The 17,443-nt window shown below is 38.8% G+C and overlaps 1 protein-coding gene across 2 annotated transcripts in view; it reads left to right on the top strand.

Annotated features, from left to right (window-relative positions):
- The window catches only part of Trpm6 (transient receptor potential cation channel, subfamily M, member 6), a 144,330-nt gene that overhangs the window by 108,362 nt on the left and 18,525 nt on the right, over positions 1-17,443 (top strand). For both annotated transcript variants that reach the window (XM_005408321.2, XM_013506547.1), the window contains exons 28-33: positions 5,042-5,162; positions 7,717-7,808; positions 8,964-9,022; positions 10,621-10,646; positions 12,487-12,537; positions 13,953-14,018. In XM_005408321.2, coding sequence (XP_005408378.1) covers positions 5,042-5,162; positions 7,717-7,808; positions 8,964-9,022; positions 10,621-10,646; positions 12,487-12,537; positions 13,953-14,018 — 415 coding nt within the window. The remainder of the gene's footprint in view (positions 1-5,041; positions 5,163-7,716; positions 7,809-8,963; positions 9,023-10,620; positions 10,647-12,486; positions 12,538-13,952; positions 14,019-17,443) is intronic.

The following is a 17,443-nucleotide window of genomic DNA, read 5'->3' on the forward strand; positions in this document are numbered from 1 at the left end:
GAATGACCAGTGATACTGAACATTTTTTCATATATTTATTTGTCATTTCTACTTTTTCATCTAAGAAATGTCTGTTCATTTCCAATACCTATTTTTGGATTGCATCTTTAAATTTGGGGGGGGTTCTAGTTTTTTTCAGTTCTTTGTATGTTCTAGATATTAGGCACATCAGGTGGCATCACGATCCCTGACTTGAAGTTATACCACAGAGCTACTGTAATAAAAACAGCATGGTACTGGCAACTAAACAGACCTGAGGATTAATGGAACAGAGTAGGAGTGGCAGAAACAACTTCAAGCACACTCAGCCTTCTTACCTTTGACAAAGAGACAAATACTTTCACTGGAAGAAAGATAGCCTCTTTAATAAATGATGCTGGAAAAACTCGTTTGCCACATGCTGAAAACTAAAACTAGACCCATGTATATCACCATGCACTAAAGTAAAATAAAAAATGATCAAAGATCTAAATACTAAAAAGAAACACTAAATCTTCTAGGTTCTTCCTACCCAAGAACGAGGGATATCTTTCCATTTTCTGATATCCTCTTTGATTTCCTTTTTCAGAGTACTATAATTTTTTTTTATTTTAAAGAGAAAAAAACCCCAATAAAATGATACAGAATTTCAAAACAAAATGATAAATTAACAGTTATAAGGTTATTATATTGCATATTGTTATCATTATATATTATTGTTATCATTATATATTATATATTCTTGTGTTTTCTTTTGCCATTGATTTTTCAGTTTCATTGCACTGTGGTCTGATAATGTGCATGGGATAATTTCAGTTCCTTTGCATTAACTTAAGCATGTTCTATGAGCTAGTATGTGGTTTATTTTAGATAATGTCCCTTGTACAGCTGTGAAGAATGTATATTCTGATGTTGTGGCATGGAAGTCTGTGTAGAGAGCTACTAAGTCCATTTGTTCAAAAGTTTGGTTCAGTTCTGATATTTCTTTGTTGATATTTTGTCTAGTTGATCTATTTGTGACAGTGGGGGTATTGAAGTCCCCCATTATAATTGTATTAGTGCTTATTTGATTTTTCATGTCAATTAATATTTGTTTTATATAGTTGGGCCTACTGGTATTTGGTGCATATATACTTATGATTGTTATTGCTTCTACTTGAATTATTCCCTTTATGAGGATATAGTGACATTCTTGTCTCTTTTAATCAGTCTTGGGTTGAAACCCACTTTGTCTTCAAGTAGAATAGCTATGCTGCTTTTTTAAAGGTTCCTGTCACATGGAGTGTTGTTTTCCATCCTTTGACTTTCAGTCTGTGAATTTCTTGTTGAATGAAATGTGTTTCTTGTATGTAACATATTATTGGATCTTGCTTCTTGATCCATTTTGCCTGTCTGTTTCTTCTGATTGGTGAATTGAGAACATAAATGTTAATGGTTGTAACTGGTATGTATTGAGTTGTCCTTGTCAGGTTGTTTTCCTGTTGTTGGTTACCCTTCTTTTCCCCTCTATTTGTTTGCCTTGCCTGGTGGATTCATTCTGTTGGGTTTTATGGAGTTGTAATCCTTGTTATCTCTTTCTAGAATGTCTTTCAGAACATTTTGGAGGGTTGGTTTGGTGTTCATGAATTTCTTCAGGTTTTCTGTATCATGAAAGTTTCTTATTTCTTCATCAGTTTTGAAAGGTAGTTTTGCAGAGTACATCAGTCTGGGCTGGAAGTTGTCTTCTTGTAGGGCTTGAAATACTTCACTCAAAGCTGTCTTTGACTTGAGGGTTTGTGTTGAGAAGTCTGTTGTGATTCTTCTGATGGGTTTTCCTTTATAGGAGATTTGTTTCTTTTCTCTTCACAGCTTTGACTATCCTTTCCTTGTGTTGAATTTCTGGAATCTTGACTACTATATGACTTGGGGTAGATTTTTTTATCATAGCTAATTGGAGTTGTATATGCCTCACTTATCTGTGTCAAATTTTTTTTCCAAGCTTGGGAAGTTTTCTTCCATTAATTCGGTGAATAAGTTTTTTTTCTGTCATTTGTGCTACCTCCTACTTTTTCATTGACTGCAATTAATCATATGTTATTCTTTTTTGCATCATTTATCAGCTATTGGATTGATTTTTGGAGTCTCTTTTTTAAAGAAATTTGTCTTTTCATGGTTGCTAACTTCAATCCTATCTTCTATATCTGATGTTCTGTCTTTACATTGGCTCATTCTGCTGTATATACTGTCAATGGAATTTTTAACCTCCTGGATATCTAAATCTGTTTCATGAATTCCATTTCTTTCCTATGTTGGGTGTTCATGGTTTCCATCATTTTCCTAAGTGCCTCTAATTTTTTTATCTGTATCTGCTCTAGATTCACTAACCATGTCTTTCATTATAGCCACCATCTCTGTAGTTATCTGAGAAATTATTGCTGATTTGATTTTTTCTAGAGTCTCATTCATCTGCTTGGTTACTTCTGTTACCACTTTAGAAGTGGCTTTTGAATTGTTCCACCTCATTGCTCCCTGGGTTTGACTTTGGTGAAATGGAATTCTGGGGTTGCATCTTACTTCTTTTTTGTTGTTGTTGTTTTGTTTTTCTTTCGGAAAACTCATGACCTTGCACTTGCCAAGGAATCAAACTCACAACCTTGCACTTGCCAAGCAGGCACTGTGCCACTGAGCTAAACCCCCAGCCCCACATCTTACTTCTTTGTCTTCTCATTTTCTTTTTCCAGTTTAATTCTTGGGTTGATGGTTGTAAATTGCTTATGGCAAGTAGGTTTATTGCTAGTATTCAAAAACCTTAGGAAATGACTACTTCTTAGTAAGTCTGCACCTTTAGTTCCACTGAGGTTCAGGCTGGTTTCTGCCTGTGTAGCTAGAACCTGAGTGTTCAGCCTGCAACACTCCATGTGCCTCCTGCCAGCTTGAACTTGGCTCCTTCACCTCCTGCTGATTTGAACCTCACTCTGCCACATCATGAGAGCTGCTAAATGGAGCCAACCTGTACCTGCTCTGAGTCCCAAGCTCAGTTGGCCCCTCTCCAAAATGGTGATCTGCCAGTTACTTTCTCCTGAGGATGGGTGTCTGAACCCAAATAACTCACCAGCCACTGCAATCTGCTGTATCCACTGCTCCATTCCACTGATGTATTTCTCTGTGGAAGCCTCTTGGGTCTCCAGTATTCATTACATGTCAGGTTTGAGCCCTTCCCCCTCACACAGTGAATCAGGGCTTAGAGAAGAAGCACTGATTGTTACTTCTTACTTCTGTGTTGAGATCCCTCTCTTCAATCTTCTTGTGGGCTTCAGTTCTTGATTAAATTCCTTGATGGGTCCTGAGGACCCACTTCCCTTCTTCTTCCTCACATTGGTATATTCCAGTATCTGGACACTATATCTCAGAAAGTTTTTTTCTATACTGTTCACTACTCCACCATCTTCTTGGGAGTCTTCACTTGTTTCATTCTGGTTTTTTGAGACAGGGTCTCACTGTGCAGTTCAGACTGGGCTTGAACCTACTGTGGTGATCCTCCTGCCTCAGTCTCCTAAGTGCTAAGATTACAGGCATTTACCACTGGCTCTTGTTTCATTCTTAAAATTTTAAATTCATTTTTTTCCTATTTCATGATTAGTTTGGCTACCAGTTTATCTCTTTTATCCCCCTTCTCCTTGAGAAGATCACCTCTTACTTTCATTTATTTTTTTTCCAGATTTCTTGTCCACTGATTTCTGCTCTTTAATATTTCCTTTGTTCTGCTTATTTTGGGTTTAACTTGCCCTTCTCTTTCTAGTCTTTTAAGATAGCAACTTTGGTCATTGATCTGAGATTTTATTTTTTCTAAGATGGGCATTTAGTACTATAAGATAAGCAGTTTTAGCTCTGTCCTACAACTTCTGAAATACTGTTTTCAATTTCATTCAGTGAATCGTTTTCTATATTGTTAGAAAGTCTTAGATCTGAATTAGCAGTTCTGCAAGAATTTGCTTCTCCTGGTCATAATGCTTCGCTTTTTTTGTTTTTTGTTTTTTTACCTTTATTTTTTCAAATAAATCATCAGGATGTATTTTTAAAAAATACCACTGCCCTCATTGTAGAATAAGTACAGGGAAAGAGATAAGTATCGAAACAATTATGTAAAATTACCTCTTTGGAACAGATTTAGCTTGATGGGGGAAGATATTTTTTCAGGGTGAATATTATGAGTTGTGAAACCCTGAGAAATGTGCATGTAAGTGGATTTATTTTTGGAGTACTTCAAATGGCCAGAGTTCAAGTAGGAATTGCACTGAGTTCAAGTACTCAAGCTTGTATTTGTTTATTGCTTTGTAGTTTACCAACTTACCTCATTTGTTTTCTCTCCATGGGAAGTATGTAAGACAGTCATATTATTAGGTATGGAGCCATTAAATAATTTACCCAAGTTCACATAGCTTCTAATAAACAGGAGATAGGATTCTAGTACAAGTTCTTTGCATCTAAACACTTTTCTCCTTTCTCTGTATCAGTGATTCTCAAAATATGGTGTCCTACCAGCAGCATAAGCTTCTTCTGGGAACTTTATTAACAATTCAAATTCTTCCTCTTCCCAACCTACTAAGTAGAGATGTGAAGGTGGGTCCAGTGGTTTGAGGTTTTCACAAGTGCTGGGAAATTTTATTTTTTTAAAATTTTTTGTCTTTTTGAGACAGGGTCTCACTATGCAGTTCAGGCTGGGCTTGAGCTCACTTTGTAGCCTAGGCTGGTTTTGAACTTGCAATGATCCTCCTGCCTCAGCCTCCTGAGTGCTGGGATTACAGGTGTGTGCCACTATGCCTGGCTGTGCTGGACAGTTTTAATACATGTTCAAGTCTAAGGACTTCTGCCCCTCACCTTGATTCTTAATCGTGACCACAAGGAGAAATCACACAGATTCTGTGTCCTGCCAACCTGAGTGAGGGGATTCATCAGAGTCCTAGGTGACTCTCACCTGAAGCTAGTGTTAACCACTGCTCTTTACCGTGGTACCTCTATTCATGTGACTCAAAGTGCTTTCAGATTAATGTCAATATGTTTCAACAAGTGGCTTTCTCTCCAGGTCATAACCGTCAACACCTGCTGTCAAAATGGCCAACTGCATTCGCAACCAGGAGAAAGTAACACCTCAGAAGACGAATGCATCAGGAATTGGCTCACGGTGTCCAAGTTCAGGCAGATAAGTATGTACCAGGACACAACCTTGGGTTCTAAAATCCCAGGCAGAGTTTTCTTGGGGTATAGTCCATGGAGCCTTTGTGATTTCTGTTCTTTCAACTGGAGATGAGAGAAAGAAAAGGTGGCAAAAGTCCTCTAGAAAAATAGCCTTTTGCTGTTTTTAATTTTTATGAAGGGAACAAAGCTTCATTTGTTTAAGGGAATAGTTATCAGAATACAGAAAAGAAATATTAAGGTTTAAGTAGTCTCTCATTTTTTAAAGAGTGTTAGGGAACTCATTTCATGGTTTATAAGGTGGGATTTCATTTCTGTAACCCTGATATGGATCCCTATTCAGAATTCCGAGCTTGAGTTAAGATTGGCTTTTTGTGAAGCCCACATACAATAGGTACTCATGAAGTGTTTGTTCCACAGACAAGTATTCTTAGGCTTGACATTTGGGAGAGGTCAGGTCAGACACTTTGGCTTGAAAACTGTAAGCTAGTCATGGAATGTGAAATAAGCCTAGATAGGTAAGGTAAAGACAGACTGTGAACAGAAATGGGCACAATAATCAGAACTTGGAACTTCTTTACCATTTTTAAAACAGAAAAATCAAGGAATGATCATGGAATCATAAAGATTTAAAATAATTTAATACTAAAGAGACATTGTATTAAAGTTTATGCCTTAGTACTTCTTTACAGACCCTCTTTGCCCTCATGGTCAGTGGTCCAAAGGATGATTTTGCACATGCCATTCTTGCTTTCTGGAGGGGACATTTGTCAAGATCTGTAGGTATTTACTTAGCACAATTAAAGCAGGGTGCTCTTGGCATCCAGTAGGTGGAGACCAGGGATATAGCAAACGTCCTACCGTGTGTGGGATAGCCCTCCACGACAAGGCATGTTCAAGCGCAAAACGTCAGTACTGAGGTAGAGAAACTCTGATTTACACTTAGAATATGCTCAATTTTCTGTTAAACTACTGAGAATCAAGTCAAGTTCAAGTAGAAAGTGATGTTAGAAGTTAAATTAGTCTCAACCCCCTCAAATTGTAGCCATGGCTCAAGCGTTTGATCATCTTGCCTTAAATCACACAGTTTACCTCACATTTAGCTCACATTTCCATAAACCAATCTCATGTCTGAAAACAAGATTCTAGGGAAGTTATAAGTATATCCATTTTATTTTTCAATGTCATACATTTTTCTCATGTATTGTTTTTTATAAGCAGTAAGACCCATGTTTGGGTTATTATATGTCATTTTTACTTAAATCATTTAAGCTTTTTCCATTGAATTTAAAACAGAAAAATGTCCAGGAGTCAGAAGCGTTCTGGGAAAGAATCTCCTACACTCATATAGCCAGCGGGAAAGGGAAATAGGCTGATCCTGAGTCCCCAGCTTATGTGAGTGGATGTGAGAACCAGAGTCTTCCTTGACCCATCTTTTGAGTTGAGAAGCAAGCATGTTTTGTTTTTTTTTCTTTTGTTTGTTTTTTGGAAATATGACTGAATTAAGAATGAACACAATAAGAATTTTGGGGCTTGGGAGATTCCGTGTCAGGTAGCTCTTTTAAACATGAAAAGTAGTTCTGAGGAAATTAATTGTGAAAAAGGAAAAATATGTATTTAGTTTTTGGTAGGTATTTTATTTTAATTATAGTGCTGTGCTGTTATGAAAATCGTTTGGATCATAATTTTGTTATATTACAATAGTTTTTTTTAACCTTTCTTGTATACTTTTTTCTCTAGAACAAAATCACTAGGGGGAGAACACATAAGTATTGTCTCTTACACTTAGTTAGGACTCTTTTGCTTTGTTTTGTTTTGTTTTTCTTCCGGTACCAGGAATTGAACTCATGACCTTGTGCTTGCCAGGCAGGCACTTTGCCACTAAGCCAAATCCCCAGCCCCAAGTTAGGACTCTTGATATGTACTAATTCAGAATAATTCCACAAAGTATTTATTACATCATTATTATGTATCTAGTGTATGCAATAACTGTAGGTAAAAGCTATAAAAAAATGACCATGATACTACTCATCTTTTTAAATAAAAGACTAAAAATTAAGCCTATATAATAACATTATTTTCTAGCTTTGTTTTGTTGTTGTTTAGCTCATGATGCTTGATGCAGTTATTAAGGAAAGATTCCTAGCCATTTGTTAGTACAGTTTCATATATTTTAAATAAAATATGGGCTGTAGAGTACAGGAGAGGGTAAGTGTAAGAACATTACTAAAGTTATTGTTTGATAGAAGCACAGATTATGAATCATTTAATTCTTGACATGGTAGAGAAATATAACTTGTTATAAATATAAAAGTAACTATAGAAGAATAGGGATAGAATATATAGCTTGCAATCATTTGAGAAAAATAGGGCAAACTTGGTAAAACTTGCTAAAAACAGAAAGACAAAACTATCTTAAGTTTAAATGAATGTAGCATGTTCAGATTTTTCTATTTGGGAACTGTGATTTGAATGTAACAGATTTTCACGTATTTTCTACTTCTTTTCCTTCTTCTTTTTCTTCTTCTCCTCCTCCTCCTCCTCCTTTTTCCTCTGCTAAACAAGACCTAGAACCTTATATATATCAGAAGATGAAAACCAAGGACATTGAGCAGCATGCTGTACAAATCAGTGATTACCTAACGTGGTCTCAAGAGGTAAAAATATTTGGATCATTTTCATAAAAAACATTTATCAACATAACAAGTCATTGACTATTCATTTTACCTTTTTGCCCCTTAGTTGACTTCTGCTTTTTCCTGGCATTAAATTTAAATCTTTGTTTGAAACTTTGCTCAGATGAATCCCTGCTTGATCTCTTTCAAGCTTTCCCCATTATTTCATTCTTTGTGCACCTTGCTTATCTACCCAGCATTCTGGGGACATCCAGCATGAGAGAGAAAGAATTTGGGAATTTTTGAAACTGCTTTCAGATATATGAAAGCTGTTGTGTGGCAGGAAAATAGGATATTGTCCACATGCTTTTAAGAGGTAGATCTGGAATCAGTGTGGAGAAGTTACTTCTCCACAGATGCAGCTCAGTGTGAAATTCCTAAGTTTAATCTCCAGTATATCTTTCCCCCACCAAAAACAGTAAAATGTAAAACTCCTTGAAGGCTGTTGGAGCAGAGACTTTACCACTTGCTATGTTTCAGAACTATGAACATCAGCTAACCTGAGTACTTCATTAGTTCTCAGGTTAACCAATCTCTATAATGGGGCTATGTCTCTATAACTGCATCTCTCTAATGGGGCTAATGTTATCCACAAGAGTATCAATAGTGGTCAACAAAGAGTCCCTACGGAAGTACCTACGGTACTGCCTGGAGTGTACTAGGTCTCACAAAGTGTCACTGAATAAATAGGAAAGATAATGGGGTAAATACCAAGTAATATTACTTTAGATTATGGTTGCCTGGAACCATAATCTGGTGATAGGACACAGTGTTGTGATAATTGGTGTTGCTGGTCAACGTGGCCGTTCTTTCTTTTCTTTATGTCATTAACTCTTTTTGTATGTTTAGTCTTCTCTCTGTAGCAACTTTCATATATTACATTTTCTGTTCAGTGTTCCCATACAAGTAATTGCATTCTGTTAAAATCCATCAACCCATTGAACTAATCTGATACTGTGCTAACACTGCGTGTGTCTTTCCAGCTTGGGTTTGGTTTGTGTTTTAAAAGGGAAATACTGAGCTAGAGGAAGAGAAGCACTGCCCTCTGAAGAGGGAACTTTGCGGACGCGTTACTGAAAGCTCAGGTGGGGATAGGCTGGGGGCCTGAGCGATGACCTTTCCCTTCTTTCTGCCTAGGATCTGAGGAAAAGTACCCTGTGGAAGTCCAGGAGCACCAGTGTTGCTCGGAACTCGCCGTGAGTATTTCTAAAAGTCTCTTGACAAGAGTCTCTGGTTTCTATTTTACAACCTGATGGGCAGGACAGGGTTAACTTGATCAGAAAAGGAAGGAAAAACTGTGTATCAAGTGAAGATATTCTTTTATTAGCAAACATGAAAAAAAATTATTCTCCAATTTTTCCAGTTTCTGGGAACAAGATCTCACCCAAGTGCTTTTTAAGAATAGTGTAGTGAAACATACTTTTACGGCAAATTGAGCATTTGTCTTTTTTAGTGTGAAAGAACACACATTGGAATAGTGATGATCATATCTTTTCAGATAAGTAAGATCGAATTTGCTTTAAGAAGTAGAAAAGAAATCTATCTTGCCTAAACAAAAGGGTTTAAGACTTGATTATATTCTTCAGATTTGAAAGTAATTCTTTCTTCCACATTTCTTCCTTTGAGTGTATGAACTGGCTGTTTTTCGGCTTTGGGTTTTCAGTAACATCCTAACTGTCATAGCAGTAGCTCTGAGAAAGACTGAGAGGGAGTGGGAGGAAGATTGGGTGGGGTGAGAGTAGAGAACTCACCTGTAGAATAGAATTTCTTTTTCCTGAGAGAAAGAAAATTTGAAAACCAACTAAGCAAAGGTGATTCTGCTTTATTTTTATTCCCTTTAAGAAACACAGGCTCCCCTTGAACTCTTGGGCTCATGTGATCCTTCTGCTTCAATCTCTCGAGTAGCTGACATCAGGCATGTGCCAGCCTACCTGGCTGATGATTTCATTTCGTTCGTACTACTTTCTGTACTTCCTTAGTTACATCATCAAATTAATATCCATACAGCCATAGGGGCAGCACTCGAAACCATCTACCAGGCACGAGGGCCCGTTGGTATGGGCAGGTGGAAGGCGACCTTCAGTTGCAGGCAGCTCTGTTCGAGGTGGCCTTTCTCAAAGCTGTCATCGCGGCCTCCTCGGGAGCCTGCTTCCAGATTTAAAGGACACATGACTTTCCTCTCCCAAAGGTTCAGTAGTTTGTGCTCATGCAGAGTAGTGGGTTATTGCAGCATGAAATTAAACAATAATTGTAATTGTACTTTCTTCCCTAAGGACCTTAAATACTGGAGATATTCTTTGAATGCATTTATTCAGACTTGCCTGTGGCCACTTTGTGCACTTGAGCAGGGCAAGTGACAATTTAAAGGGAGCTAATTTCAGCCTGCGCACATTTAAGGGCCACGTGGCCTAATGAAACTGATTTGTAGGCTTGTCCGAAGACGTGGAGAGACTCATTTGTAGGCATCGACTTTGCATAGTTCAGGAAGCCTTTACTTTAATTGATCCAGAACAGCACAAACACAGTTAAATCTTATATATGTTGTGTGATCACATAACTAATTAAAAAACACAAGTACTTTTCAGTTAGCTTAGGGCGTATACAGTAAGTGACTTACACGCGTATCTGGTGTTCGTTTCTCTGTAAAAATAATTGTAGGTTGATAAAAGTAAGGATAAGATGTGTCTGGTGTTTTATACATGTACGTGATTTTAGGTTGTTTCAATAGGATTTCTTTTCTTTGATCATTGAAAGATTTAAACCAGAATTATCTAATTATATTTTTCCTATACAGGTTGAAAAGTTCAAATGGAGCTGACAGTAAGTTTTGAGATTTCAACATTTTATTTTTCATTTTATTAATGATAATGTTCACTGGCATACTAAGGCCTTCAAAGTTCTTGAATTTGTATTTCTGATTCTTGTCTGCTATACCAAGTAGAAAATTCAGTAAAAAAAAGTAGAATGTTGAATATCTTTCTCCAGATAAATCAGTACTGACTTGTGGTTTAAAGTTTTTTGAATTACCCATTTTTCACTGTGCTTCCCATTTTCTCTCTGAATGATGGTATAACCTCTGAGCTCATTTCAGACCTGGCAGTTCTTACTGTCACTTTTTACATGTTGCTCACTCAGAGACATTCACAAAATTACATCACCTGGATGCCTTGTCCTGTGTGGTTTCAATAGGACTTTGTGCCAGAAATGACTAGGAGGGCACAGCCCAATTCCTGGCGTGTGGCAGATGCTTAATAAATACGGGGGTGGGGTGGGGTGCATAGAATGCAGCTCCGTAATTAGCAAAACCAGGATTGAAAGTCAGCTTTATCACACCGAGATGCTCATATCCTTTAAATATTTCATAGTGTTTGTCTATAAATGTCCTATGTTCTAGGTGGAGTTAGTGTGTCCCATAAACCTCCACGTGCACCTCTAGTATATTACTTAGCAAACTGCATTATTATAGGTACATGTCTTTTTCTGTAGTATGTTTCATTTGCTTTTCTTTCTTTTTTTGTCTTTTTGAGACAGGGTATCGCTATGCAGTTCAGGCTGGCCTTGAACTCACTTTGTAGCACAGGCTGGTCTCAAACTTACAGAGATCCTCCTGCCTCAGCCTTCCTGGTGCTGGGATTATTGTGCCACCATGTATGGCTGCATTTGCTTTTCTTTGGGGTGGAAACCTTATCTTAGTGGCATTTCTCTTTTTTAAAATTTTTAAAAAATATTTAAGTATTTGTATTATTGACATTTCTCATTCGTAGCATGACCCAGAGTGGGAGATAAAAAAAGTGTGAACTGTGTATATATTTGAATGATTATTGAATGAATTCAGAAAGGAAGTGTCTTTTCTGCTGATCATACTTTTTGCCATGTACCCTGAAGGAAGTGATATTTGATCTTTCCTCTGTCTAGCATCAAGAAGCCAGAGTGATCTCTGAAATTAGGCTCATTATGCTGCTTACTGTACTAGGTAAAAGCAGTTGCCATCAGGAGACTAAAGTTTCTCCACTTTAATTTTGATTTTATGAAATGGCAAAACTATTGCAAAGGATTTCTCTGGAGCCTTGTAATTTAGCACTAGAGCAGATAGAAGAGAATGCGTTAAACTTGGAGGGAGATGTTCCCATCACACAGTCCTTGTGCAGCCAAGCAGATCCCTTGGTACCACATTATCCATCCCCTCCTGTGTTCCTTTATGCACCTCTTCATGCATGTTCGTCATTTTGCTGTTTTTTCAGGTCAGCGAAGTAGTCTGCTGATAACTTGGCATTAATAATGCCTTTCTATGGGTACTGCGTCTTGGTGGGAGCTCGGAGGATCGTGCTTTGGGAATGTCATGAAGTGTGATGGGCAGCCCAGTGCCTCCTGCAACCCTGAGGTGTAATTGGTTCAGAGGAAATACATCTTAGAGGCTAATATTACCTGTCTTTCTCCAATTCCCTGTATAAATACTTTTGGAGATATTGCATTGATGATTGGAAGCTGTCAGAATACCATGCGCAATAATATGGTTAAAGGATATTAGGCAAGCTTTTTCAAATACTGAGGAGCCATTCTGACTAACCTGTTCAATAATAACTTTGAAGGCAATATATTCAGGTGCATGTATTTATCTCCAGCCAAGTAATTAAAATGTCAATCTTCTCTATAATTTCAGAGATCTCAGCATCCTTAAAAAGCCCTCCAGAGCCGCACCACCATTATTCAGGTAGGAAGCATGTGCGCACAGACAGGCCCACCGAGCTAAATGTCTGCAAGTCTGCATTTATCAACAGGAACATGGGTGAAGTCCCTATTTTTTATATGGCTCCCAACTTGGAAAATTCTTCACCCTTGTGTGAAGAACATTCAGATCTCTCATCTTGACACTGACCTAAGCAAGCCAGTTGTCAGGATTTCTGAATGTTTGGATTTAAGCAGAAAAGTGTATTGACAAGTTCTGAGTGGTAAAGAAGGATAACCTTGAGTCCTGAAAAAGTCCTCGCGTGTTCTAAGCCAGCCCAAAGCTAGAGATCTTAGTGTTTAAACTGAGGAAAAGACAGACCCAAAAGTAGTTCTTTAAGGGAGGGTTCTGTATCCTCCCTGCGTCCTCACTGAACGTAACACTGATTAGATGCCAGCCCCACAGAAAAAGTTCAAAAAGATGGTATTAAACAGAGATGTCAAGGGTTTTTACTCTCTTAAGCAACATCACTTCACAGTGCTTCAGTTGTCTTTCCTTCAGAATGGGAATAATTATACTTGCCCTTCCTGAGGAACTGTCTGCCAAAGGACTAGTTGAGAATTAAGAGAAAAACACTTCGAAGTGCAAAGCGATATAACAACCAATTGTACTTGTGCCATTCGGGGGCTTCTTGGGGGTTGTTGCTCTCAGCATGGGGTGAGATAATACATGGCCAGGACTTTGTAACAGTCTAAAGCTTGGGACATAAGTAGGACCTCATTGGTATTGTAAGTACTGTTCTCACCATATCAGGGTCTTTTGTTTAGGGTCCAGTAATAGGCGACTTTATCCTGAATTCTTCCCTGGAGTGAATGATGTTTCAGTGGATTCCAGGTTCCTCACTCCAGGTTCTTATTACTGGGTCTTTTAGTTTAGAAGTAATCTATTATTTTGATGTTAGCTGTCAACTTAAGAAAGATTCTGGTGAGGACTTCTGTAAGTCATATTGACTGATCTGTTAGGATATGGCCCTCAGCAGGACAATGCAGATCACTTGCTCCTAATTAAAATTAGTCTTCAGTGCTCTCTGGGAGAAAAGAAAGTGAACTGTGTGAGATGAACAGTAGGTGTCCCCAACAGTCCATGGTGCTTTGGAAAAAGAAAAACAAAGGATGAAGACCATGGGTTAAAATGCCGTTTAGAAGAAACTTCCACACACATTCGAGTTAGTAGACAGTCCTTAGTCTCCTACAAAATATTCCTAACATTGGGATATCCTGCTTTAAGGCTCAGTTTATATTTAAAACTGTATTACAGATAATGTTTTTGGTAATGACAAAAATAAAAAAGTGTTTGAAATAGAATATTTTGGTATTATATAAATATATTGAGGTGAGGCGCTTCTGTAGATTTAACCCAGTGATGCGGACTTAAAATAATAAATCTGTTTTTGTTTGCAGCCATTGAAAGGAATAATTTAATGAGGCTTTCTCAGACCATACCATTTACACCAATCCAACTGTTTGGTGAGTAGCTTTTCTACCTTCTTGAGGTTGTGCAAGGGTGGAGAGAGGGTGGTGACATTTGAATAAATCAAAGGAGAAACCACATTGTATCATTTTGAAAATTTCATTTTGACCATGGGTATGGCTCAGTGAGGGTATTTCCTAAAAAGGAAACTTGGTAATGCTATGGCCAGCATTTGGGTTCAAAGTTTGAAGCTGAGGAAATGGGATGTGTGACGAGCGACATTTGGGAAGAAAGCACTAATTCTGCACCTGGAGTTCCCTGACTGGAGGTTGGGGTACATAAGAAAGTGAAGCAACAAAGCAGCCACCTATAGGACAAGCACAGAAGGAAGTGCTAGACGTCACTGTGGCCAAGGGCAACAAGCATTTGAAGAGCAGTGCTTTGTATATAGCCTTTTAGTTGTTTGTTTAATTTCACATACACTAATTGCTCTTGCTTCAGACTGCAAGTGTTGTTTTTTTTTTTAAAGGTTGGAATAGAAAAGAAAAACAAGTTTGCATTAGCCAAGGCTACAAGAGTTTCTCCGTCCAACAGGGTAAAGCTTGAGCCAATTGACAGTATAACAAGGGTCTCTACAGTGCCCTGATCTCAGTTCTCCTCACACTGTTCTGAGGAGGAGAGACCAGGTTGGCTTTTGATTGTTGATGCAGTTGCCTCCCGTCCACTACCAAAACCCACAGTGGGTTTTGCAAATCAATACCCTTGCTCAAATCCTGCAGGGATTAGAACTCCAGAGAGACTGTCAGTGGCAAACATTTATCTTGTGTACCAAGAATGAATATTTGAAAATATGTTACTCAGCATTCCCTAGACGATACAAGAGTGAGGGAATGGATTCCCTTCTTGGTAATTCAGTACAGTGTTCACAGCAACAACAAAACAAACATTTGAAGCAAAGATGTAAAGAGAAGATGACACCATTTGGATTGAAACTCTGCATAGATTATTCTGTTATGAAGCATTAACACTGTATGGGTGGAGTGTACGTCAACAAAAATTCCTCTCAGCCTAATAGCCCAAAAGTGAAGGCTGTGGAGCATTTAAGTAAGGCTTTGTGTCCAAAATCTTTTCAGTGGGATTGAGGTTGGATCTGAGTTCCATTTCATTTTAGCCACATTAACATACTTAGTCTCTGCAACAACCTAATGAGGTGAATATTGTTTTCATCTTCATTTTACTGATGAGGAAATTGAGGATGGAAGTACTTAACTCAAAGGCACAAGGAAGGAAGGAGAGCTGTGGTCTGACATTGGTACTGTCTGACACTAACTGCACACTAAAAGCTTGCATTCTTATGGGGCAGTATCATAGTCAAAGGAGAAACCAAAGAGACCAACACCAAAGGAAACCTTTTATTTTTCATTCACAAAGCACAGGTGTGTGTGTGTGTGTGTGTATATATATATATAGTTATATAAATATAACTATATTTATATAAATATAAATGTATATACACATGTGTATATACATATATAGACATGTATATACACACATGCACACACATATACATGTATGTACATATATGCACACACATACATATGTACATGCATACACATGTATATACATGTATATGCACATGTGTATATACATATACACATACATGTGTATATACACACACACACATATATATACATAAGTAGATATGCAGGACACTTTTAATATTAATGTGTAATGGGAAGAGCAGTTTGAAAGAAGGTGTAATAAGGCCCATTATGGGGATGATAATGAATAAGTCTATGTTAATCTGTTTCCTTAGAAATACTTGTCTTTCAAAGGACTACTATCTAGAACATATAAAAATTTTAAAGAAATCCGACTTCCCAAATTCAAAGACCCAATCCAAAAATGAGCATCTGTGATGAATACATGCTTCTCAGATGAAGAAATACAAACAGCAAATAAATATATGAAAAAACATCACTGGTCGTTCAAGAGATGCAAATTAAAACAACACTGAGATTCTATCTCACCCCAGAAAGAATGGCTATTATCAAGAAATCAACCAATAACACATTCTGGAGGGGCTGTGGGGGAAAAGGAACCCTTCTCTACTATGGGTGGGAGTGTAGACTAGTGCAACCACTATGGAAATCAGTGTGGAGATTCCTGAAAAAACTAGAAGTTCCATTTGACCCCGATATTCCCTTTCTTCCTATGTTTCCCAAAAAATTAAAAGCATCATACCACAGCAATATATGTATACCCATGTGTATCTTTGAAATAGCCCAAATGCCCATCAACTGGTGAATGGGTAAAGACTTTTTTTTATACAATAAAGTATGACCCCGCCACAAAAAATGAAAAACTTGAGACATTAATAACTAAGTGGATGCACCTTGAGACCATACTCTTAAGTGAAATAAATTGGACACACATGTTTAAACACCGAATTATTGGCCTGCGCCCGGGAAGCTGCGCGGTGCGGAGCGCCTGCCTTTGGGCCAGACCCTAGCTGTGCAGGCTCCCGTGAGACAGGCCGCCTGCACCTGGGAAGCCATAAGGCGGGGAGCGCCGGCCTTTGGCTCGGACCCAAGCCGCGCAGGCACCCCGGAGGCGGGCAGTCAGCGCCCGGGAAGCACCATGGCGGCATGCGCTGGTGCACCCTAGCCCTCAGGCCAGCTGCTGCCGCGCAGTCAAGAACTATCATGGCACAGAGAAGCAATGACACAATTGGCCCGCCATACGCCGGTTGCCAAGGCCCACCTGGGGACGTGCGTGAATCATCCCGACATGGAGAAACCCCTGGGAATACGTGCCACTCAACGGGTCACTCTTGCCCCAGCCGTTGAGAACCAGAAAGGTCCAGAGTCAGCAGAGGAGCAACTGCTGTGAAAGGACTCAGAGGAATATAGGCTATGCCCGAAGACTCAGAAGTCTAGTTGACTGGGGTCAGGAGAGCCGTTTAGAAGCTGGAAACCAGGAGGACCTTGCGCAATACCTGAGGAGACCCTCTGGAAGCCATTCTTCCCCTGACAGTACAGGTTGCGGTGGAGGAGGGTGTGGAACTCTGGAGAGGTCTGCACTGAGATTCCTGCTGCCTGTGCTGATGGTTGGGGAGAGGACACTAAGTGGTTGTGGGGTCCCAATGTGCTGGGAGGCTGGAGAGAAAAAGTACAAAAAATGGCTTTCACCCCAGATGGCTCACTTGAGATGTTAGTAAGAATTGCCTCCTCAGTATTCTATAGCTGTGATGAGGAGGAGGCCAAGGAGAGAAAACAAAGAGACCGAGAAAAAGCAGCTGCTTTTACTGCAGCACTAAGAGAAACAGACCTTAAGTCTGATTCTCAAGGCCCCAAGAAGAAGTCAACAACTGCATTCATCTGCTACCACTGTTAAAAGCCAGGCCACCTCAAGAGCAACTGCCCTAAGAAGCCCCCTGGGCTATGCCCTGAATGCAAAGGTGACCACTGGAGATCGGTCT

Source organism: Chinchilla lanigera, unplaced genomic scaffold (assembly GCF_000276665.1).
Source record: "Chinchilla lanigera isolate Chin_1 unplaced genomic scaffold, ChiLan1.0 scaffold00111, whole genome shotgun sequence".
Taxonomy (NCBI): domain Eukaryota; kingdom Metazoa; phylum Chordata; class Mammalia; order Rodentia; family Chinchillidae; genus Chinchilla; species Chinchilla lanigera.